At 51.4% G+C, this 25,177-nt stretch overlaps 1 protein-coding gene across 4 annotated transcripts in view; it reads right to left on the bottom strand.

Annotated features, from left to right (window-relative positions):
- Window positions 1-6,460: 6,460 nt before the first annotated feature.
- Window positions 6,461-25,177, bottom strand: part of Rab11fip4 (RAB11 family interacting protein 4) — a 112,433-nt gene continuing 93,716 nt past the window's right edge. For 2 of the 4 annotated variants that reach the window (XM_028866940.2, XM_028866941.2), the window contains exons 2-13: window positions 22,830-23,059; window positions 17,818-18,012; window positions 17,159-17,293; window positions 16,970-17,005; window positions 16,384-16,483; window positions 16,029-16,132; window positions 14,820-14,960; window positions 11,972-12,053; window positions 11,211-11,348; window positions 10,976-11,131; window positions 9,435-9,578; window positions 8,429-8,545 (exon numbers count right to left, since the gene is read on the bottom strand). In XM_028866940.2, coding sequence (XP_028722773.1) covers window positions 8,429-8,545; window positions 9,435-9,578; window positions 10,976-11,131; window positions 11,211-11,348; window positions 11,972-12,053; window positions 14,820-14,960; window positions 16,029-16,132; window positions 16,384-16,483; window positions 16,970-17,005; window positions 17,159-17,293; window positions 17,818-18,012; window positions 22,830-23,059 — 1,578 coding nt within the window. Of the gene's footprint in view, window positions 8,546-9,434; window positions 9,579-10,975; window positions 11,132-11,210; window positions 11,349-11,971; window positions 12,054-14,819; window positions 14,961-16,028; window positions 16,133-16,383; window positions 16,484-16,969; window positions 17,006-17,158; window positions 17,294-17,817; window positions 18,013-22,829; window positions 23,060-25,177 lie in introns of all 4 variants that reach the window. The other 2 variants (XM_028866938.2, XM_028866939.2) reach the window with 2 other exon arrangements.

The raw sequence follows: 25,177 nt of genomic DNA, 5'->3' as shown, positions 1-25,177 counted from the left end.
AGTCAGTTCTCCTTCCATGGACGTGGGTTCCAGGGACAGAACTCAGTTGTCAGGCTTGTGTGGCTAGTGCTTTACCCAATGAGCCTTCTTGTTGACCTGGAAATATTTACAAGAAAAATCTGGGCCGTGAGGGTTGAAGAGATGGCTCAGTGGTTAAGAGCACGTACTGTTCTTGCAGAGGACCCGAGTTCAGTTCCCAGCACCCACAAGCATTTGTTCCAGGGGATTTGACACCCTTTCCTGGACTCAGGAAGGCACATATGCATAATAATATTTTTAAGCTTGTATTTTTATTTTGTTGGTTTTTTCGAGACAGGGTTTGGCTTTGTGCCTTTCCTGGATCTCACTCTGTAGACCAGGCTGGCCTCGAACTCACAGAGATCCACCTGGCTCTGCCTCCCGAGTGCTGGGATTAAAGGCGTGTGCCACCACCGCCCAGCAAGGTTGTATTTTTAATTATATGTATGTGTGTGTGGATATGTGCATGAAAGAGACACTCAATCTCCTGTGAACTGTCTGATATGGATGCTGGAATTGAACCAGGTACTCCAGTGCTCTTAGCTGCTGAACCATCTCTCCAGCCTAACAGCATGTATGTAGCCTTTATCTGAGACTACGTGTGGCCTATAATCCCAGCACTTAGAAGGATCTCTGCAGGTTGAGAGCAAGCTGATTGGCATAGCAAGCTTCAGGCCAGCCAGGGCTATGCAGTGAGACCCTATCTCAAAACCAAATCCCTCTATCTGTACAGAACACATACAGACTCTTCTTTGTCATCATCCCCTAACATAACTCCATTTATACAGCATTTACTTCGTATTATTAAAAGTGATCTGGGGCTGGAGATGGCTCAGCAGTTGAGAGTACTTGCTCTTCTTGCAGAGGACCCAGGTTTGGTTCCCAGCACCAACTTGGTGGCTCACAGCCATCCATAGACACACATAAGGTGCACATACATACATGCAGGCCAAACACCCATACACATAAATAAATCTCTAAAAAGTAATCTAGGGCCGACGAGAAATCTCAAGCTGGTAGAGGCACTTGCCAGTAAGCCTGACAACCTGAGTTTGACTCCCAGGACCCACACGGTGGTGGGCTCCAACTTAAACAAGTTCTTATCTGACTTTTACACTCACCATGACATACCCTCCCCCAAATAAATGTAAGAAACTGTAAGGGAAAGTAATCCAGGAGACCTTAAATGTTTGAGAGGCCATGCTGGGTTACATGTAGTTCTCCACCATTTCATATGAGGGACTTTAGCACCTGCAGGCTTGGGTGTCTGCTGGGGGCCCTGGAACCCAGGAGAGGGTGGTATGAACTCCACCGGAGCCTTACAATGTAGGTACAGGGACCTGGGTCAAAGCAGGATGAGGCCTCCCACCCCCACCCTCCCACCCCCACCCTCCCCCGCCCCCATGGTCTGGAAAGGGCTGAGCAGCAAGCTGGACTTGAGGTACAACCACAAGATGGAAGAATAAGGGGACATGAGAAGGAAAGGGGTCCCTTACCCCCAAATCTAGTTTGTAGTTCTTATTGTCTGCATGGAGAAAAATAAAATAAAAACTGACAGACGAGACTGTGGCAGAGAAGTTCCTTCTCTGAGAAATGATCTACAGATGGGTCTCCTGGCTTGCCTGTGTGGTCTGTGGACATTATCAGCATGCCCCTCTCCTTAAACCTGAGCAATGTGCTCCAGAAACCACTGCACCATTTCATTTGCAAACAGAATTCTGAAGATGAGAAACCAGCAAACCAGTTTGTGTATTTTTACTTTCTTTAAACAACCTTTTGTTTGAAGTTGGATGTGGTGGCACACACCTTTAATCCCAGCACTATCAAGCCAGAGGCCAGCCTGCCTCCGTCTCCCAGTGGCTAAGACTAAAGACGTGCCTCCATGCCCAGCCTACACCGAACCTAATTTGTAAATGACTCTTTGAGCACTGTGACTTCAGAAGCCACACGATCACTCACACAGCTACTGTTAAGCCCCAGAGACCCATCCCCTTCCCTTTCCTCTGAATGTCCAGACCTCTGATTGCCATCTCTACTTAATAAACCCAGCTCTGTCACACGGACTTATCCTGACATTCCTTTCCGACCAGCAGTGAAGATGCTGGGATCACATGAGCGGAGGTCCAGAGGCAGCAAACTCCTCATGCTCCAGGGCCAGGATCAGGCTGCCAGACCAGCCACATGGAAGGCGCCGGTGAGCCACGGGTGGGTCCATCTCCATCTGCCACGCCTTCTAACACTGTAGCAGAGGTGGTGACCCCTTCAGTGGGGGCGACTTTCAGAGACAATGTACCTGTGAACTGAACGTGGCCTTATTTGGGCCCATGCAGATGTAATATAATTCCCATAGGCTCACTGGATTATTTGAGCTCAAGTTTATTCAAGTAAACTTTTTGGGGTTGTCCTGTATCAGTCTGTGTCTGTCCGGAGGCTCCAGGTAGTAAGACAAGACTACACTGAGGGGATAACGCAGAACTTTCAAGTCTGCCCTTGACATTGGCTCTATGGGCCCAGGAGGCAGGTCCATCTGTCCAGCGCAGAGCTGCGTGTCCACCCCAGAGCACCTGCGTGTACAGGGCCTGCATGGGGGGGGGATATATGGGCCAATTACCTGGCCTGGGTGACCAGTGACACCCTTTCATCCTGGAATTTCAAAACACATCTAGAAACAAAGGTAGAAACCTTGGGTCCTGGAGCACACAATCCTAAGCTGCCTCGTGACCCATGGCACAGCAGAATTCATCTCAGGCAATTGAAAGAAAGGAGTTGAAGGGGGGACCCGAGCCCGGTCACAGTGGCTGACATGGGAGGAGCATGACCCAGGGACCCCTCGAGCCCTGGAGGGCCCTTGCTGAGGAAGAACACTGCTGCACGGGGGCAGTTTTCAATCACAGTCCTGAGGCTGGAATGGGGGGACATGGGAGCTTCTGGGAGCCCCATCTCCAGGCAAAGCAGGCCAGGGCTGACTGGAGCCAGGCCCCGCCTTATTCTTCCTCTAGGGGGCAGCACTAGCCACCCTCAGTTATTGCATTCCTAAAGAGATGGTTTTTCCTAAGGGAAATGTCACCCCGAAGCCAGGACACAAGCCTGCCTTTCTCCCTCCACCTCCTCCGTCCTCTTTCCCATCCCCTGTTCCCCACAGAAGTTCACACAAGTCAGGAACAAAAAGCCAACTCTTTATTTACACTGCTCTGTACATTACAGGTCTTGGAAGGTGTCTGCACTAAAAGCCTGTTTCAGGAGAGAACAGGCTGGAGGCAAACAGTTCAGGCCTAGGACTCCCCCCTTCCCCCTCCCTGGGGCCTAGAGTGGACGTTCCTTTCCAGCCCCAAAGCTAGGGCCATTCGCAATGACTGGCTTCTGGAGCAGAGCCCCAGATGTAATCCCTGGAAAATCATAACCTGTGGCTTCTTTCACCCGGTCCCCAGAAGGCCCAGCCCCAGAGCATGAAAAGCTGAAGCCGGGAGGGAGCCAGCAGGCTGTGTGTCCTCAGCACACACTGTCCCATCCAGGTCCTGACATCAGTCTGGTGATTAATGGCACTCTGGCCTGAGCACCAGCAGGCAGGGAAGGGCTGGACAGGTGATCATAGCAGGCAGGACAGTAGCAAATGACTTCCTCCAGCACACGTGGGGGGAGACACCAGACACAGTGGCCCTAAACCCAAATGTATTGCAAGCACTGGAAACCACGTGGCTGGGGCTTCCTCCAGAAGAGCCATGCATGGAGCCTTGCAGACCTGCACCCTCCCTGCTGGGGCCAGGTGGTCCGTCTTCTATGAACATCCACATCCACACAGAAGAGGTTTGTGGGAGAAGCTGGTCTACACAAAGCTGCCCTTGTCTGGGACGCAGGGCTTCTAAACTAGCTGCAGGTACACGGTGACTACGTGGTTCCTATGCTGAAGACTGTAACAAAAGATCCTGTAGAAAAGTTAGCACGTCAACAGAGGCTGGGGGACCTATGGGGAAGCGGGGCCTGACTGGGGGTGGGGGGCCGGGGTAAAGGGTCTGCCAGCGGGCCTCAGTGGAGGCACATGGTCGCACATGTGAGTACACACAGGACTGGGGAAGACCGGCAAGGGGGTGTACAAAAGGGGCAGCGGGTAACAGAAACCTGTGTGGTGGCCACAAGGGGGAAAAGGCACAAGGACCCCAAACCATGCAGACAAAAACCAGCCTGTGCAGAAGAGGGAAGCAGACGACTGTCCTGACAAGAGGCCGAGCCGGCGGCAGACCTTAGGCCTGCAGGAGAGGTGGCCCGCGATGCTGCCCCCAGCTGGTAGCCCTCGGGTAGACATCCCTACGTTACAGTCACAACGGGAAGAGGAAGGAGCCCACAAGGAAGGTACAGCAAAGACACCCAGCTCCTGGTGGATAGGGTGACAAGGACTGTCACCTTGCTATGCTTTCAGAGACAAAGCCTTCTACAAGTGCCTATTTTCTTAGCGGAGCAGCTAAAAGATGACAGAGCCACAGAGCTGTCCTGCCCTGAAGCTAAGGCAGGCTGCGATGCCAACTCCACTTTCCGGACACACCCATCACATGCACATTCCACATAGAAGTCAGGAGAGGGAGGTCCTGGGAAGGTTTGGCCACTCCAACCTGAGGCCCCTTGGTGAGAACATGTTAGTGATGCCAAGCTGAGGAGCCACCAAGAGGCATGTCCTTGGGCCCCGGAAGGGGTTGGGGGTAGGAGGAAAGATTGGGGAGAAGGGGCAGTGTTGAAGCCCTAAAGAGCTTCACCTGGACTTACACAGAGTCACTGGGCATCTGTCAGGCTGGTCTGCTGACTGCCCTAAACCCTTCCCAGATCCCATCAGTCATGTCTAGAGACAGGCGTCCATTTGCCAACGCCCCACAGGAGAGTAAGTCCTCCTGCTTCCTGGGGCCTTGTAGTGGAGCCTCCACATCCCCTGGGAGCCACATGTGTAACGACACCCCCTGGACCATCAGAACCAGTATGGATCACAACTCAGACTAGCCACAGGACCATCACCTTGAGTCTCCATGGTGTGAACTGGGTGCTGATTTGACACTGACCGGGAAACCACTGGGACACCCTGACTGCAGTCAGACAAAACCCACAGGCAAGTGACCACAGCACCTGAAGCTGCCCTCGAGGCCCAGCTCTCAACCATCTGCCCCCACTTTGCAAAGAGCCGATACCCAGGATGAGCCGGCACCTGCTCTCTGTGATTCCAGGGGTCCCAGGCAGAGAGCCATGAAGGGACACAGACTTCCAGGCCAGTGAGGGCAGCGGGACCCTCTCCTGGGGCAAGGACCACTCAGTGGCACAATTACCAAAGCCAGCCAGCCATCTTCTGGTCACCTCAGTCAAAGGCAAGCTTCTCCAGCCCTGCTTGAGCTCGGAGACATTTCATGTGGCGTCTCTACCTGAGCCTCCACCTTGAACTGTGCATGACCAGTGCCGGGGAGGACAAACGCCGACGAATGTGGTGACCCCCGCCACCAGTTCAACGGGAGACCTCAGAGTCGGTCTGATCCTCAACCTACTTTCATGCCGGGGACAAAACCTCACACTAAGCACCCGACGACTGTGCTACATTTCCAAGCCTGCCATTGTATGTGTTTTCAGAACTTCCTCCCGTGACACCAGCACACAAACTGGCAAACCCAGTCTCAGGCCCTGGTGTTCTGCTTGGTTCTTGAGCTTTGTGTTTTTAGTGTGTCAGAAATAAAATTTTAAAAATGCAATTTCCTGCCGGGCGGTGGTGGCGCACGCCTTTAATCCCAGCACTCAGGAGGCAGAGGCAGATGGGTCTCTGTGAGTTTGAGGCCAGCCTGGGCTACCAAGTGAGTCCCAGGAAAGGCGCAAAGCTACACAGAGAAACCCTGTCTCGAAAACAACAACAGCAATTTCCTCTGTAGAATCTCAAGGGAAGCTACCAGTTTAAAATCAAATCTAGCCGAGTCAACGCTAGAAGGAATCAGACACATGAAGACATTAGCCCATTTTGTTTGACTTCTAATGGAACGTGAGGACGGTTTAGCATCACATAAAAAGGGCGTCCCCTGCATGGCCCCCACCCTGCTGGGATCTTGGCAAGTTAATGCTGACCCTTCCCCGAGGGAGCTGTCCAGTTTGGCAATACCAACACCCCTTCACAGGACACTTAGCTAAATTAGTTATCACCTGGGGCATTCTTAGAACATTCCAAGGCCCGGGCCACACCTGTACCAACTGTTAGAACACATAAGGATCAGAATATTAAAAAGCTCCCGAAGCATCAAGTACGTCATGGAACATCGTGATTCTAAAAGTTAAAACCACTTGTTTGTCTGTAATCCCAGCACTCTGGAGGCTAAGGCAGGGGGATGACCTTGAATTCCAGGGCAGCCAGAGCGACAGTGTAAGACCCTGTCTCAAAAAAGAAAACAAAAACCTACTGCCACCACTACAAGAAACAATAAACATGATCTTAGGCCAAGTGGACCAAGTTTTCGGAGTGTATTCTGGCTGAGGAAAGTAAGAAGGCTGGATGAGCCTGAGGTGTGTCGTATGGAAGCCGGCCCCACCCTCGGAAGTTCCTCTTCCAGAGGCCTACAGCAAGGGTCCAGGTCCACGGGGCTTCCAGACTTGCCATCTCCTCCAGGAGTCCATTCTTGTAGCCCAACGTTGGCCAAAAGCCTTCCCTTCCTCGTGTTATGCTGTGACTCTGGCCTCTGTGGCCTTCTCTAGGAACTTACACACCGTGACACTGGAGGCCCACACAAGTTCAAGTACAGAACACTCATCCCCGAGGCAGCCCCTACAGACCAGGACCGAGACTCACCTGGCCTCTGCCACACTCCTTCCAGCATGGCACCTAGACCAACCTCAAGTTTATTTTCCCTTCATGTCCTCAAGACTGCCCACCTAGCCTTTCTCTATTCCCCATCTTCCCAGACCCCAGGGAATGCCCAGAGACCTGCGCCTCAAGATCAAGCCTTCCCGTCTTCCTGATGTGGCTCAGCCAGGCAGCCCAGGGCAAGGCAAACCACCCACCATCCACGCAGCACCAGACAGCTCTATGCGCGTCATTAAAACGGATCTGAAAAGCCAAGGAAAGCAGAAGCGAGCCGACTGAAATCAGACTGGCCACAGCCCTGTCTCTGCCAAGCAGGGGACAGGCTCCGGTCCCTTCCCCTTTACCCTCAACTGCCCCCCCACTTCTGCTCACTAGCCTCCCCAACATGCCCAAACCTTCCTTCTTACACAAGATGTGCTTAAGAAAGCAAGCGGAAGGGAAGACTTAAGACCATCCACGTTTATCTGGGCTGGAGATAAGGAAGCCAATCACGAGCCATATAAGACTCAGATAAACTGTAACAGTCCAGGAACAGCCCAGATGCCTAGAACAAAAGACTGCATTCTTAAAAAATCCAGGGGAGGAAAGGGGGGGCTCCCACCATGTAGTCACAGAACGGAAGACCAAGGTTCCTCCACAATGTTCCTCCCGGACCCCCCACCAGGAAGTCTGCTCTCTAACAGAGGGACCAGATCCAGGTGTGTCTGAAGGCCGTAAGAAGGGGTGTGGCTACCTCCCCATAGGAGTCCAGTAGAAACACCTCCCTAGGCTTGCCCTCACCAAGGCACATCTGTCGTAAGAGGCAGCCACGGGAACACGTCTCTTCCAGGCAGTCGCTCCTTTTGGCCCCCAGTGTTAACTTAACACCTGTCTTGGACACTCCACCCTTCTTCTTGGCCTTTCTTCTACCCCCAAGTGAGTGCTGTGTGTATTTCCTGTCTTCAAAACTAACTGAAGGCCAACCAGAAAGGGGAGGTAGGAAACCAAGGCTGGAAAGGGCACAGAAAACTCAAAGGACTCAACCCAGGGGCATGGACAGTGCACGCAGCTGCTCTGTAAACCCGAGTCCACTGGACTCCATCTACTTGTACCCCAAAGGCTACCCACAGGGGTCCCTGTTCTTCCCAACACCCCTTCCTCCTCTTTGAGCTTAAAAAACCTGGGTTTGATAGGACACCAAATTATGGAGAACGTAACAGTTTTGTCCCTACTCCGAGGTGGGTGGGGAGACCATCTCCTGAGAGCTCCTTCTAACCCTTATCCACAGAGGTAGAATCATTTCATCAGTATCCTAAATGAAAGCTTCCAGTCCTTGTTGTCAACTCCTGAGAGTGTTCCTCCCACATCCAGTTCCCCTCAGCCCCTCACAAAGGGGCCGCAAAGTGCACACACAGATTATCACGGGTTGTCACCCACAGCCATGGCCCCCAGCTCACTCCTTGTCTGTGTGTGCGGTCTCCCGCACATACCCTAGCACACACACACAGGGTGGCTGGAAGCACATTTACAGAGAGTGTGGGGTCCCGCCTGCATCTTCCTCCTCCGGCAGGCCTGTCCCTAGGTCCCAGGTCCAATGGCCGCTCCGCAGCCAACCCTGGCTCAGTGTTTGATCTCTAGGATGGAGGGGTTGTGGTCCAGTATAGCCAGGATAATCTTGTCCATGTACTGTCTCAGTCGGAAGTTGATCTCCTCCTGTTCCTTCAGGGCTTCCATTAGCTGAAGGGAACGAGAAAGGTGGGTCAGAGGGTTGGGCCCAGGCTAGGCTTCCAGGGGGCCGGTGACCAATGACAGAGGGACCCCAGATCAGCCTGCAGGTAATTTCACTGACCTGGGGAGGGGCTAAAAGCCTGGGGGAATTTTCACAAAGATTGGGAACACTGGCCAGATGTACTTATAATCAGGGCTAGTATGTACAGTCCCTGGGCCCAGAAGATGCCTGGGGCCGCCAGCCTTTCCTCTGTCCAGAACAGTGTTCTCCTCACTCCAGCCCTGCCTTACTCAGCGGCTCTCGCCATGACATTTAGGTGCAGCTCTAACTCTTCGGAGTTACCTGCTCCCCTAGATCTACTTGGTCGGCCCTTAGCTCTGAGTCTGAGGTGGAGGCAAGATTCAGGTACTCGGGGTCTCAGCTTCACATTAGAAGGCAGCTGAGTATTTTTGTACTTGAGGCAGAAAAGATGGCCTACAGTGCTGGGGAGCCGGGCTCCTTTCCCGCCGCTAGCCGCGTGGCTATTTCTACATGTGACAGGGAAGTGTTTATGAAGCTGTGAGCTAAGAGACCAAGTACACACGTGTGCAAAAGTCAGTGTTTAAGACACTCTGGCCACCATCGGGTTAAGTCCCAGGAGGATCTCTGATTTGAGCTCACTCTGAGCCAGGGCTCTGGAGGAAAGAGGGCTAAGCTCCGCCCTGCGCTGCCCCCTGCTCAGCTCTGCGGTTACTGTGACAGCAGTGGGCGGAGGAGCATGAGGACCAGGCCTTGGCCTGCCTCAGAGAGCCTGTGTGGCCTGGGGTTCATGGTGGTGGGGGCTGGGCCAGGACCCACGGGATGGGGACCAGTCACCAATGTGAGAGTGAGCCCGAGGGAACGAAGGGACAAGGCTACCTCATCGCGAGATGCTGTGTCGATTTCTGCAGCCAGAGACTGGGCTTTGGTCTGGGTGGCAAAGAGGTTCTTCGCCTCGTAGAGGCTGAGGCTCAGGATCTGCCCGTTCAAGTCGTCGTTCTGATCCCGCAGCTTGTGATTCTCCTGTGGCAGCGGATCAGAAGCAACCTGAGCTAAGGGGAGCACTGAGCCTGCTGGGACGCACCTCTCCCTGTCTGTGTCCTCAGGCCACCATCATCCTCCCTCAGTGCATCATCGATAGACAAAGGAGGTGACATGGCCTCTGCAGGGCCACGGAGGTCAGAGAACTGAGGCTTGGCCCAGAGGTGTGGCATGCCACAGTCCTCAGTTAGAAGGGGGAATTGCAGCCCTGTTTGGGAGAACCAGGACGTCTTTCCCCTCTCGGGTCCTGTGGGGAGCAACTGCCCACCAGGCAGCTCAGCCGGCCGTCCTGGACCTGGCTGAGGCAAGTGCCATTCTGGATTCTCTGCGCAGGAAGGAGGGCTGGTTTCCCTTGCTCCTCCTACAGCCAGGTTCTGGAACCTGCTTAGTGGGAGCTGTCTCAAGACAGCTTGCCCCCGAAGGCAGCGGACACAGGTGCCCCCTCAATTCTTGCTTATCGCTCACCCTAGGGACCTGGGAGCCCCTCCTGGGTGGGTGATGGGTTAGCTGTACCGCAGGAGATGGCCACTAGAACTTCTACTGGGCAAACGAGCTCAGGTGTGACCCATGCCCAGAATCTGGCCCACAGGCCTGCCTGACTTTGGGTTTCACTCCCTTCTGGAGCCACTGCCCTTCCTGATGCCATGCTTAACCCAGGCTGCAACCACAGAGTGATGGGACACTGTGAGAAGCGGAAGTCTCAGGACTTAGACCCTATATGCCCGAGGCCCCAACCCAGCCAAGCCTGCATCTGCAGGGTGGAGATGGCTTCCTCACCCCATCCTCACCCAGGACAGGACAGGGACCCATGAGCCCAGGAACCGTTGGCTGTAACCTGAGGTAAGCCGCTTGCCTGAGTGTGGGATGGGATGGCGGGCCCTGGCAACCAGGTTACTGAGAAGAGCAGACAGGAGAGGAGGCCGGAGGTGTGTGCTGCCGCGCACGGCTCCCTCCCCATCACTTCTTCTGGTTTCAGTAACAAAAACTTGATTTTCTAACGGGTAATTTCTTCCTACTGCTTCGGTATTTTCCTCTCAGAAAACACAAGTCTTAGAACTGGATCACGTGGCCCTTTCTCTTCTTGGCTCCTCCCAGTTCAAATGCCCACATCCTCTGGGATCTGCAGTTGGGGTTGACACACTCAAGCCTGAGCACAACCTTCTTTGTGGTTCTGGCCCTCTTTCGGAAAATTGGCTTTGTCTGCCCACGGGAACCACTCTGCTTCCGATCATAGTGCCGCTTTCCTTGGGCGTACAGGGAATCCTTGCCCTTCTTAGACTGGGTCACTCTGTGTCCCTCCCTATGACTTCTAAACAGAGGCCCACATGGCTGACCCAGCCGCCTCTTCAAAGCCACTGGACAGTAGCTCTAGGGCCTACCTGCTTCAGACGCTTGACCTCATGCTCAAGTTCCACCTCTCGGGCTCTGGCGTTGAACTCGCCAAGGCCAGATGAGCTGCGGCCCCGACCTGGCCGCTCACAGTCCAGCTTGTACATCTGCAGGTGTTCCAGCTCCCTCCGCAGGTCCTCGATGAGCTGCCGGGGGAGAGAAGCAGCCTGTTGGCAGCAGCAAGGTCATGGAGGGAAGCCCCGGGGGTCCCGGCCCGTGACTCACCTCCTGCGTCGCCTCCCGCTCCTTCTGGAACTCCAGGCGGTTCTGCCGCAGCTTGTCCATCATGCGCTTGTAAAGGTCCATCTCATCCTTGAGTCGCAGGCTGGTGTCCTCCAGACGGTCAGACATGCGCTGCCGTTCCTAGAGTCAGGCAGACCTCATCAGGGCAAGCGTGCCCAGAGGGTCCTCAAGCTCTGGAGGACCTCGGTGTGGTAAATGGACAGGCAGAGCCACCACCTTGGGGAGTGCTCTCCCAGAACATTCTAGAAACATAGCAGGAAATGCCCTGGGCCCAGATGTCCTTCAGTGGTGTCAGGCAGAACCCGAGAAGAAGCTGCTAGCCCAAACACCCTCTTCAAAAAAAAAAAATCCACAATGTAAGACATTTACAATATATAATACAGATTATTTTTTCACTGTAGAAAACTTGGAAATTTTGTAAATTCAGAAATGAAATTCATTATTCACTTTTCCTCCCTTTTTAATTAATTAAAACTTTTATTTTTATCTTTAAGACAAAACTCTCATGTACCCCAGGTTAGCCTCAAAGCTCATGATGTAGCAAAGGATGGCCCTGAACTCCTGATGCTCTTGCCCCCACGGCCTGAGTGCTAGGATGGCAGGTGTGTGCCACCAGACCCTGGCACTTCTGTTTTCTCTGTGGGGAAATACTTCAGCGTCCCGGAGACGACGCTCGGAAGGAAGGCCTCTGACCGCCGTCACCTCTCTACGGACTCAGCACCTTGCTGGGACCTGCTGCTCACCTCATCCAGTTTCTCTGTCTGTGACTTAAGCCGAGTCACTGTGGTCCTCAGATCCGTATTTTCTTCTTCTAACTGTTGCACCCTGGGAAAGAAAAACGGCAGATCTGAGGAGCTAGAGTGGAAATGACCTTACAGAGACGGCAGCCAGTCTCCGCTTCCGGAAGAGAGAAACTACCAACCGAGAGAAAGGTTAAGACAATTCAGGCCCAGCACCCCTAATCCAAAAATCCAAACTGTTCTATAATCTAAACCTTTTTGAGCAATGGCATGATGCCACAAGCCAAAATCCCTATTATCAGGGAACTGTTTCATTTGCAAAATTATTAGCCAAGAGTGATGGTTCATGTCTTTAATCCTAGCACTCTACAGAGCGAGATCCAGGACAAGCACCAAAACTACACAGAGAAACTCTGTCTCAAAAAAAAACCAATCAATCAAACCAAAACAAAAGAACATATTCATGTATATATATCTTAGAGATAGGACCCTATCTAAACATGAAATTTCCTTTCTTCCTTTTTTCTTTTCTTTTTTTCCAAGACAGGATTTTTCTGTGTAGCCCTGGCTATTCTGGGACTCACTCTATAGACCAAGATGACTTTGAACTCAGAGATCCGCCTGCCTCTGCCTCCCCAGTGCTATGATTAAAGGTGTGCGTCACCATCACATCACCCCACCCCTTGGTTTCTAAAATAGCTTATAGGGCTGGGGAGATGGCTCAGTAGGTAGTGCTTGCCACAGAAGAACTTGAATCCTCAGAACTCATAAAATTAGACACAGCAGTGTGTTTTTGTAATCACAGTGTTCTGCTGCAGAGATAGGGGAACCCCCAGAAGTTGGAGGTCTAGCTGGCCTGGCAAAACCAATAAAAGATCCTGTCTGAAACAAGGTAAAGGTGAACTCCATGCTTGCAATGTGGCACACAGAACCATGCACATACACCGTATACACATACATAATTTAAAAAGTAACTTACAGCCTGAAAATAATTACATATTATATATATGAAAATTATATATATATAAATAAATAAATAAATAAATAAATAAATAAATAAATAAATAAATAAATAAATAAATTGGGGGGAACTTGCTCTGTAGACCAGGCTGTTCTCCAACTCAACAGAGATCCGCCTGCCTCTGCCTCCCGAGTGCTAGAATTAAAGGCGTGTGCCACCAGCGCCCAGCGAATATGTATTTCAAAATCTAAAAATTTCTGAAATCTGGTCTCCACACACACATACATGTGAACTCACATGTACACACACAATGAGGAAGGGTTTCCTCTAGGTGGTGGGGCAGTCTTCCTCTGTCTGGTATGCCCGGGCTTCTGTTAACATGTGCAGTTGGAGGCAGTGACCATGCTTTGCTCTCTTTTCTCCACCCCCAGGCCTGTCGGGAATCCCGAGAGCTCACTGCAGCCCTCTCTGCTTCAGAAGCAGCAATCCTCTCCTGGAGGAGCGTCTGCAGACGGCTGTCCTGCAGTGACCCCCATGGGGCTGCACTCAGGCGGTTTCACAGGCAGGTCAGATGGCTGCAACTGTGCAGAGCCAGGTCTGATTCTCCCAATACTTCCACCCCAGACACTGTCCCATTCTGGACACCCAAAGGAGGCCTCCAGACAAGGGCCAGAGAGGAGTCTGGACCTTTGTGGTAAACAGCATGGAGCTGGTGAGCAACTAAGGAGGGGATCTGTGCCAATGGCCGGAAGCACCATCCATGCCTCCACAGGAGCAGGAAGCCCTGGAGCTGGGGGAGAGGAGAGTGGGACTGCTCTTATGACTGCCGCTCTTTCTGTGATCCTTCCACCTCTGCCTCTCGGTCCCAGCCACCTCTCTTCAGCCTGCAGTCACTAAAGCAGGAATACTGAAGTGAGACGGCCCTTAGGATACCAGCCCCAGAGCCAAATAGCAGCCTCCAGAGTCATGGTCCTCAACCTATGGGTCTAGACCCCTTTGGAGGTTTGCTTATTGGATATCCTGCATATCAGATATTTATATTACCATTCATACATTAGCATAAAATGACAGTTATGAAGTAGCAGTGAAATAATTTTATGGGTGGGGGTCACCACAACATGAGGAACTGTAGTAAAGGTCACAGCATAAGGAGCGTTGAGGACCACTGTTCTAGAATACCAGTCCAAATTTGGCATGGGAAACTCTGGGAAGGGGTGGGGAGTCTCAAGCGCAGGAGAGCTGGGAGGTCTCCTCACCAAACTGCACTGGGTTGGGCCTGCCTGACCCAGCCCTTGTCCAGCAACCCCTCCCTGACCCAGGTTGGGCTTAGAACCTTCTGCTTAAATACCTGGAGCCCAAGGAGAACCAGGACAGGTCACGGCCTCGTCACAGTGCACACTGTGTGGGCTGTGGGGCAGGCAGGGAGGGGGCAGTAGACAGGACCCGCAGAGCAGGAAAAGCCAATGTGAGCGGGGCAGTGATGCTCTTCCCGCTCCTGGTTTGCCTGGGTTCCAGCATGGAAGGATAAAGCGGGCCACAGAACCCAGGGACCTGGTTTTCTACTTCCCTAAGCCTGGGGCTCCAGGCTCAGTTTACCCACGTTCAAATACAGGGGAGGATCTGACAGCAGAGGGCGCTCCAGGTCTAGATATCAGCCCCTGCCTTCTGCTCCACCTCTGCATCTTCCTCTGCTCCATGACAGGGCTACAGGACTGTCCGTCCATCCTGCCTGCTCCCTAACAACAGGCCTGTACAAGGCTAAAGCATCTGCAGCAGAAGTGCTAGAATGGGAGGCTCAGCTTTACTGAAAACGCCTGGGACCAGCACTACCCACGGGCGGCCAGGGCCGAGGGGCCAGGAGGGGCCCGGGGCAGAAGGCCTGAGGCCTACCTGGTGTTGAGCAGCTCCAGCTCAGTGCTCTTCTCCCGCTCCAGCTTGCAGTAGACCTCACGATGCCGCCGGGCCTCCTCCTCCAGTGCCTGCTCTGCCGTGGTCTCCTGATCCTTCACCATCTCCTCCAGCTCATGCACCCTGAGGTGGGCACACACAGCTCCCGTCAGCACGCTCTCACGCACCCTCACGCCACTCAAGAAGGCCTGGACCCCGCCAAAGGCCCTCACATAGCCGCGGTGACGCGGAGGGTTTGCCAGGCCTATGGGCCATGAGCTTGGCTGACGGGTAACTTAGGGACACTGTGACTTCTGACAAGAAGTGTGTCAACCATACTCGAGGGAGAAGCAGATCTAGTGAGGGAGCTCCCTAGAGCAGCGAGGCCACACAGGAGACAGAAGGCAGCAGGCCCGGCCACAGTACAAGAATGACTTCTAGACCTTACTCTCTCTTTAGGGACTTCCTGCCCAGCACTCCTCCCATGACTTAGGCACATCCTGGCAAATGGCCGTAAGAAATCCAGAGGGAGGAAAAGGTCAGGCCCCTCCGGAGTCGTAACCCAACCCTGACCACTGGAAGCCTGTGTCTGTCCAACAGTCGCTCCATCAGGCTGCGCTGGGTCATACAAGAATGCCATGGGGGACCAGACCCAGACCCAGAGGAGTCTACCAAGTTTCTTGCACCTGGGGAAGCCAGCCAGCACGGGGTAGCATCCTTCCCAGTGTCCCTGCTGTCCATCCACACCATCACCTGACCATACGCAGTACCACCTGGGCCCTCCTGCCTTCCACTCCCTACCTCAGGGCCTGTTCCCAGGAAGGGAAGTCAAGTTCTAGTTCTTCTGGTCCAGTTGTTCTCAACCCTCCTAATGCTGAGACCCTTTAATACAGTCCCTCATGTTGTGGTGACCCCCAACTATAAAACTAATTCGTTGCTACTTTAAAACTGTAACTTTGCTACTATTATGAATCATAATGTAAGTATCTGATGTGCAGGATATCTGATATGTGACCCCGAAGGGGTCGAGACCTACAGGTTGAGAACTACCGCTCTAAGCAGTGAGAGTCACAGGCTCTGGGCTGTACACCCAGAACAGGATCTATCGGGTCTGGAATCAAGGCCAAGTGCCTCACTCAGAGCCAGGAAGACTGAGGCTTCTCTGCTGGCAGCGGCGACAACTTCCCCTTCCCCAGAGCCCCGCGCCCTGACCTGTGCACCAGCTGCATATTCTCCTGCTTCAGCTTGCTCTTCAGATCCCCGCTGGTCAGGCTGTCATTCTCCAGCTCGGTTACCTTTTTTTCCAGGAAGCTCACCTGCAGCATGTGGGGTAACAGATTAGTAAAGGCTCTTGAAGCCACAGAACCGAGACTCCAGAAGAGCTCATGGCGAGGCTCTCCAAGTAACTCTGCTAGAAGAATAGTCGTATTTGGGGATGAAGGGGCCTATACCACTGCCCTTTCTCACCCTGAACTCCGAGGTGGGCACAGGATCCAAGGCCCCAGAGAGCAGCCTGGAGCCCCACCCCCACACATGCCAGGGACATGCACAGCGCCCCCGGGCCCACCTTCTCTGTGATGTCATTGTCACAGGAGTCGATGCTGTCTCGGAACAGGTCCTCGGTGCTGCCATTGCTGCTGCTGAAGTTACTGCTGTGCATGAGCTGCCTGTGGGGGGAGGGCACCTGCCTGCCGAGTCTGCCACCGTCTGGGGCCCCCACTCAGGCTATGGGCTAGGAGAGTCTTCAGTCCCGGGGCTGCCCGGAGAAACACTCCACCTGACCTTCCCACCCCAGTGACTGTCTACTCCAAGGATGGTGGTCAGGACACGCCCCAAGCCCAGGTCCTGCACAGAAGGAAGGGAAGGCACCAACAGCCATGGGCTAGACGGTGGTCCTCAGGGCACCCTAGAAAGCCCACTAAAGCCGAAGCAGTGAGTATCTACAGATGCTGGCCCTGCTAAGTGGGAAGGAGGTGGCAAGAGCAGGAAAGGAGTTCTGACCCCCGGCTGGGGATGGCCTCACAGCAGTCTGCTGGCTTGGCTACATACAGGGCACAGGCTGATCTGGGCTGCCGCCATGGAGCCCTTGCCCCAGGACAGCAGAAGCAAGTGAAGGTGGAAAGCATTCAGCTCGTTGTCTCCCAAGGTCTTACCGTCCGAAAGCTGTGCTTGAGATCTTCCGGTTGGGGCTAGAGAGAGGGAAGACACAGTCACTGACCAGAGGGGCACTGGGTCTGAAGGGACATCACTCATCAGCTTGGTGCCAAGATGCTGCAGGAGGAAACACCCAGTCCTCGGACACGGGGACACCCACACACAGCCTCTCTGAGCTGCGGCCTCACCTGTTGGCCTTCAGGTTTTTCAGCCGGGCCTCCAGGTCGTTCAGCAGGTTGATCTTCTTGCAGCATTGAGAGCAGTACACATCCAGCAGCTCGCTGTTGTAGACATGCCGCATCTTCCTTGGGGTCTGCCCCGCACTGGGCCAGAGGAGGAGAGGGTGTCACTCCACGCTGCTGGCAGGCTTGCCCTGCCCACCCTACCGAGCTTGCTCTACCTAGTTCCCCAAGGCTTTTATTTCTACTTTGGGACAGAGGAATGGAAATAAACCAGAGCATCCCTTCCCCATGGTTGTCAAAGCAAGCTGGGGAAATGATCCCAAGTAACAGACGAGGCATACCGAGAGCTAATGTCACAGGGAGGAGTGACTCAGGCAGGTGAGAAGGGGCCACTCTAGGAAGGAAATTCTGGGAAGCACGATGACAGACACCCACCATGGGTCTGCAGACTCACAGACCAGTTAACTGTTTCCTCCCCAAGATAAAAGGACAAACCTGACCCCCAATCAGGAGAGGAGGAGGAGGCAGCCCACATGCTAGCAGAGCCATGTAGCCCCGGACAGAGGGAAGGACGGACTTTGCCTGTCTGACCCACTGGGATGAGGCTAGACTGTTTCTGCCATTTTCCCTGGACTCCAAATACCACCTCGGAGCAAAGGGGCCACCTGGAAGACACTGACGATCCTAGATCTGAGTAGACATTGGTTCGGGTCTCATCATCAGGGCAGGGGCTGCTGGGGGCACAGTCCACGTCATCCCCCTCTCCATAGTCTTCAAATTGCTCCTCGTTGCTGATGAGAGAGGCGGTGGAGTGAGTGGAAAGGTCTGATGTGGTCATAGATGGAGTGAGGACCAGGGACCTGAGGGTAAGCACCCAGTTAGTGAAGGGCAGAGGGCCCGACCTACAGCTCCTGAGGGAAACCAGCCTGGCCCCTATATACAGCAGGAGCCTGGCCAAGTCTAGACCTTTTGATTTGGGGAACCTCATCCTAAGGGGAACATCCCGCATAGAAATTTCTGCCATAGAAAACAACAAAACCTTGGCTACTACGATGGTTAAGCAACAGATAGATTAATATTACACTATAATTATAGTTACTATATTAGAATATGTACCAGTGATTCAAATTATTAAATTATAGAGTATCGATGCTGGTTGAAAGGCTTATACAAATACTGGCAAGAAGGCAGAGAAATAAGTATCAATGATAAGTTAGATACAAACTTTGAGACTTAGGCAACTAATAAACTTTATTTATTTATTTGGGCTTTTTCAAGAAAGGGTTTCTCTGCGTAGTTTTGGAGTCTTTCCTGGAACTCACTCTGTAGCCCAGGCTGGCCTTGAACTCACAGAGATTCACCTGCCTCTGCCTCCTGAGTGCTGTTGGGATTAAAGGCGTGTGTCACCACCACCCAGCTTAAATTTTTTTATATTGAGACAAGGTCTTACTATGTTGGCAGTGATGGTGCAAGCCTTTAATTCTAGCACTCAGGAGACAGAAGAAAAGTAGATCTTTATAAATTTAAGACCAGACTGGCCTACATAGAGCATTCCAGGCCAGCCAGGGTTATACAGCAAGACACTGTCTTTAAAAAAGGAAAGAAGAATAAAAATACAAACAGGAACATGGTAACAGGGCTTGGGTTAAGGGTCTTGGTTATTTTCTCCCAATCTCACTTTTTCCAGCTTTTAATTATCGCTTAAAAAATTATTATTACTATTATTAGTGTGTGTGTGTGCATATGTGCACAAAGGCATACCCATGCAACAGTCCATGTGTGGAGTCAGGGGACAGCAGCCTGTTTTGTTGATTCTGCGGCATCCTCCAGGCCGATTCGCCTGCTCGATGCTCCTGTCTCTCTGTAGGAGTGCTGGGGCTACAGATGTTCACCACTGCATCCAGCTTTGTACGTGAGTTCTGTACTCCGGTCATCTGGCAGCACCTTTACCCACTGAGCCAGCTCTCTGGCCTCCATTATCTTACCTCATGACAAGTAACAATGAGCTACCAGGTGAGAACCAGCCCCCAATTTATAAGGGGCATTTCTAGTCCAAAGACACTGAATTCTAAATCTGTCAAAGACCCCAGACTCTAGACCAGTGGGGTCTCAACCTTCCTAATGCTGGGGTCCTTTAATACAGTTCCTCACATTGTGATCCCAACCACAGAATTATTCTTGTTACTACCTTATAACTGTAATTTTGCTACCGTTATGAATTGTAATGTAAATAGCTGATATGTGATCCCCATGAAAGGGACATTTGACAACCCTGGGGTCTTGACCCACAGGTTGAGAATCACTGATCTCTGACCTCTCATGGGTAACCCATATGATATATGGAGGCCTGGTTGGGACCATCTACAACCTGAGAGGAAAGAGGGGCTCAGATCATAGCCTTCCTGAATCTATCTTCCCACAGTCACAGCAAAATCCCTCCTCATCCACAGATCATTGCTATGAGCCACAGAAATATGAAGTAGGAATTCAGCTGATTATGACAGCATTTACCTGTAAGGGCCAAGGGCTTTTCCAGAGGAAGCCAAGACTCAAGGAAGTATTGGTGCTACTAGCTCTTGAACACATCAGCTTGAACTTCATGTGCTCTATTATAGCTTCCCCAGTTGATTCTTTTTCCTAAGAACTAACGGTGTGGATTGGTCATTCTTTGGGCATAGTTTTTCCCCATACAACTAAGGTATTTGGATAACAGTCACACAGACAAGGCTTCCTTTTTCCAGGCTTTTTTTTCTCTTCTCTGTTTTAGCACTGGAATCAGGTATCTCCTTTCGTTAGCATCCAAGGCCAGGGCCAGGTTCAGACAAAAGCATTTTATCTGAGCTATCTCTCACATATCCAAAGACAAAAAAATGGCAGATAGAACAAGCATTCCAGACCACCTGCTAGTCTCCTAAATTAAGGTAAATATCCATTCGATATTTAACATACCACCTAGGCCAGGCGAATGTTAAGTACATAACTTTTTTTCTTGTGCAAATTAAGCTCAGACCTTCCTTTCTTACACAGCCTTAGTGATATCTCTAGATTTCTTAGTGGTATCTCTACATTTAGAACAAAAGGACCTTTCACATACCAGGTGCATCAAGTTATGGCTCCTAAAGAAAAATAGGTAGTTTTATTTTGCTCATGATTTATACTAACATTGTAGACTCCTAACATTTTGCCTAACCACTTCTAGGAATGTAGTTTGAGCACATAAATTCCCTTTTCCCGATATATTAACCGATTTCAGCTCTTAGTTGACCAGACCTCCTTTAACCACTCCCCTTTTGGGTTGTAAAAGAAAGCCTGACAGTCACTGCCTGAGGAAAACTCTTATCTGCCTTTATGACCTTTAAGAATTTAAACCTGGGTGACTTGGCCTTGGCAGAGAACCACTACTTTGTATGGGTCTATAACTGAAAACCTCAGTCTTGAGAGGACCGAAGAAGGACGATGAAGGAACTTAGAACAATGATGAGCACAGGAGAGCAGCTAAGTCTGAGGACGGAACTGAAGCTGTGCAGAGATTCTGACTTAGAAGAATAAAGCGGAAGTTAACTTTTTTTTATGAGGTTTGAGATGATTAGAAGTTGGCAATTTGCCCAGCAGTGGTGGTGCACATCTCTAACTCCAGCACTCAGGAGGCAGAGGCAGGCGTTGCATTGAGACCAGCCTGGTCTACAGAGTGAGTTCCAGGACAGCCAGGGTTACACAGGAAAATACTGTCTTGAAAAACCAAACGAAACCAAATCAAAATCGTTGGCAGTTTTGTGTGGTTCAGCGACTGCTAGAGCTCCTGGCTTGCTCCTCCTTCCCCCCTTTTCCCCTCCCAAGGAAATCCCCTCCCAAGGAAATCCCTTTTTACTGACACCAAACTGAACATCGGCACTGCTGCTCTACCAAAAAGCCAGGAAAATGTTCACCGTTTCCTTCTCCCAGTGCTGGGACACAATGAGTTACAGACATGGCCCAGTCCACTCAGGCCTTACTACTGTTTTTAAAACACTTCTTCACCAACACTGAAATATGGTCTATGGAAAGTAACTTAAATGATAAACCACCCACCTCCTAGAAATCATCGCTGCTCAATTTTAAGATCATTTTCCCAGGCTGTAGTAGATTATTATTTTAAGGTGTGTTACTTTTGTTCGTGCTGTGGAATATTTGTTTAATGATGCAAAGATGTGTTGCATTCTTTATGTTGCATTTGTTTAACTCTGTGAAGCTGTGTTCCTGTGCCTGTCTAAAACATCTGATGGTCTAATAAAGAACTGAATGGCCAATAGCAAGGCAGGAGAAAGGAATAGGCAGGGCTGGCAGACAGAGAGAATAAATAGAAGGAGAAATCTGGGAGGAAAAAAGAAGGAACAAGAGAGGAAGGAACTGGACACTAGGGGCCAGCCACCCAGCCACCGGCCATGGAGTAAGAGTGAAAGTAAGATACACAGAAGTAAGAAAAGGAAAAAGCCCAGAGGCAAAAAGTAGGTGAGATAATTTAAGTAAAGGAAAGCTGGCAAGAAACAAGTCAGGCTAAGGACAGGCATTTATAATAAGCTTCTACGTGTGATTTATTTGGGAGCTGGACAGTGGGCCACCCAAAGGAATAAAGAACAAAAAACAAAAACAAACAAAAACAAAAAAACAAAACCAGGCATTTCCTAAGACATCTTTTGTAATGAGCTTTTTTTTTTTTTTTTAAACACAGTGCTGGAATCATATAAGTACTCTACCACTAAGCTACATCCTTGTCTTATACCTTCTTTTATTATTTATTTTTGTTTTTTTGAGACAGGGTTTCTCTGTGTAGCTTTGTACCTTTCCTGGAGCTCACTCTGTAGTCCAGGTTGGCCTCGAACTCACAGAGATCCACCAGCCTCTGCCTCCCAAGTGCTGGGATTAAAGATGTGTGCCACCACCGCCCGGCATGTACCTTCTTTTTTTTTTTTTTTTTTTTTTGGTTTTTTCGAGACAGGGTTTCTCTGTGTAGCTTTGCGCCTTTCCTGGAGCTCACTTGGTAGCCCAGGCTGGCCTCGAACTCACAGAGATCCGCCTGCCTCTGCCTCCCGAGTGCTGGGATTAAAGATGTGTGCCACCACCGCCCGGCATGTACCTTCTTTTTAAAACTAAGTGAGTTCATATATCCCACATCACTAAGCAACCATTAGAAGTAGAGTTCTGGCCGGGCGGTGGTGGCGCACGCCTTTAATCCCAGCACTCGGGAGGCAGAGCCAGGCGGATCTCTGTGAGTTCGAGGCCAGCCTGGGCTACCAAGTGAGTTCCAGGAAAGGCGCAAAGCTACACAGAGAAACCCTGTCTCGAAAAACCAAAAAATAAATAAATAAATAAATAAATAAATAAATAAATAAATAAATAAATAAATAGAAGTAGAGTTCTGAAAGCCACAAATGTTGGTGCACGCCTTTAATTCCAGGAGACAGAGGCAGGCATATCTCTGTGAGTTCAAGGCCAGGTTGGTCTACATAGCAAGTTCTAGGTTAGTCAGGGATACATGCTGAAACACTGTTAACAATCTCCCAGACCCCACCAAAGAAAGCTGACTTTTGCACAGTGGCCTGAAATTCCAGAATCATCCCTACTATCCAGAAACCTGGGGAGGTAACATCTCGGGTGCTGATCCTGGCCCTGGGGCCACATGCCGACTCTGCTCACTCACTTGTCCTCTTGCAGGAACAGGCCCCCCAGTTCAGGCTCCTTCTCCTCGTCAGGACTCCGGACAGAGCCCTCCGGGCCCTGGCTGCTCTCCATGGGGCTGTCCATTTCTAACTCCTGGGGTCCCTCAGGCAAGGCCAGTGCCATTGCTTCCTCCTCCTCTTCCTGGAAGAAGCCGGGTTCCCTGGGGAGGAGCTCGCCATCAGCAAAGGTAGAGCTAGAGATGTCGCTGCCCTGGCAAAGACAGAAGGACAGAATGAGTGAGGTGGGCTCCTTGGAACTCAGCACTCATCAGTCGATAAGGATATCTGCAGGCACTGGGGTTCGGGATGGCCAAGAATTAGAGACTCCGGATATGAGGATGTCTGTCTGGTTAGCCGTGAGGGCCTCTCATGGTAGCTGACTCATGAGGGCCCAGTGAGGAGCTTGTCTCCCAGGTAGAGCCATCCTGAGAAGAGCCACACCCAGGACAACTACCTTTTTAGGACCAGTGGCAATGTTGGGGCCCTCATCACAGTCTGCACAGGAAGCCACACACCTTTGTGAAGGCTTCTGGTGATCTGCACTGAGGGTGGACCCACCCTAGTCAGGTGACATGGTGATCTGCACTGAGGGTGGACCCACCCTAGTTAGCTGACAGGGGCAACCCTGACCTCACAGGAGGAACCTGAGGCAAGATGGTGCAGGGAAATCTGCAGCTAGGGTGCACTCTCCAAGACCCTGCACCGCCCTAGAACCTCAGCGCCCTCTTCTGAAGAGCAGCCATGGGCCAGGCCTGATGGTGCACGCCTTCAATCCCAGGTCAGAAAGATCTGATCTCTGTGAGTGTGAGGTCAGCCTGCTCTACAGAGGGAGTTGCAGGCCGGCCAAAGTTACACAGTGAGTGTAGAGTAAAAAGTCTGAGCTCACTTTTGGGTTTGAAATCCCACCCATCCCTGAGCTCCCCACCCTGGAAAACTCCGGCCCCAAGAAACCCTGTATAAGCCTGCTTCTCTGCTGCTTCTCCCCTGAACAGAGGCAGCCACTGTCTTTCCCAATAAATCTCTTGCCTGAGGCTTGTTGGGCCGTGTGACTTTGTGGTATTCCTTGGCTCCCGATTGCCAGGAAACCTTTCCCTTCAGAGCTATAACACTTCCACTGGGGAGACCTTCCCCCCTCAGAGGTTTAACACGTACAGTGAGGCCCTGTCTCAAAAAATAAACCAAAGAATGGCAATGGGCCCTTATAGGACCTTTGTGTCCACTGAGTATTTCCTGCTTGCCCGTGGCACACAGTAGGCACTCCCAGCACTCAGAAGGATTGCTGCAAGTTTGAAGTCAGCACAATTTACATAGTGAGTTCTAGACCAGACAGGACTCTGCAGTGATATCCTGTCTCACAAGAAAGAAAATAAGAATTATTATTTTTTTGACATAAGCCATGTTGTCAGCAGTTGTATAGCAGTTTCCTCAAAATTGAAACACTCCATCTCCCAGGTAACCTCTTTAGGCCAGAAAGTAAACAACTCAAAACAGTTTCAGGAACTCCCTGAAACCGACCAGATTCTCTAGGCCCCTCCCTCCCAAGACAACCGGCTGAGAGTCACTCTCAGACAAGCCAAGCTCAAACACGAACAGACCAGTTAAGCAGCCTCTAAGAGACCATGGACCTGCCTGGAAAGGCCGCTGTCCAACCTCCTGGGCTGCCTGTGGGCTGTGCAGTGTGCTCCAGGGTCCCAGATTTGGGGGGTAGACTTGTGGTGATATTTCTGTAAGAAACCCCAATAAAACCCATCGGTTCAGGAGATGGCCTTTGTTGGTATCTGTGTCCATGCTCTGGCCTGTCGTGGGCGTCCTATCTAGAGTAAATAGACAGAAGTCTGTCACACAACACCAGCCAGGATCTCTCACGTCTGGGCTTGAGACAGACAGTCCAATGCCCAGACTACACCTTATATGCTGTTGGTGTACAACAAGATTTGTCTGTGCCCCTTGCCGACAACATCTTATACAAGAGTTCAGGCTTAGCTTATTTACCTTAACTGGAGGAGTAGGCTCAGGAAACCACTTCCTGGCTTTTGAGGAGGTGGGCACTCCCAACGGCTCTGCTTCTACATGTCCTAGGGTATGATCCATGTCTAGGGCTGCCAGAGAACTCTACTAAAAATGTTTCCTGGGCTGGAGAGATGGCTCAGAGGTTAAGAGCACTGGCTGCTTTTTCAGAAGTTCTGAGTTCAATTCCCAGCAACCACATGATAGCTCACAACCATCTATAATGAGATCTAGTGCCTTCTTCTGGTGTGCAGACATACATGCAGGCAGAACACTGTGTACATAATAAATAAAAAAAAAATGATTTAAAAAAATGTTTCCC

The sequence above is a fragment of the Peromyscus leucopus genome, chromosome 8b (genome assembly GCF_004664715.2).
Source record: "Peromyscus leucopus breed LL Stock chromosome 8b, UCI_PerLeu_2.1, whole genome shotgun sequence".
Lineage (NCBI taxonomy): Eukaryota > Metazoa > Chordata > Mammalia > Rodentia > Cricetidae > Peromyscus > Peromyscus leucopus.
Note: the sequence above shows the minus strand (reverse complement) of the source record. Positions and strands in the feature narration are given on the sequence as shown.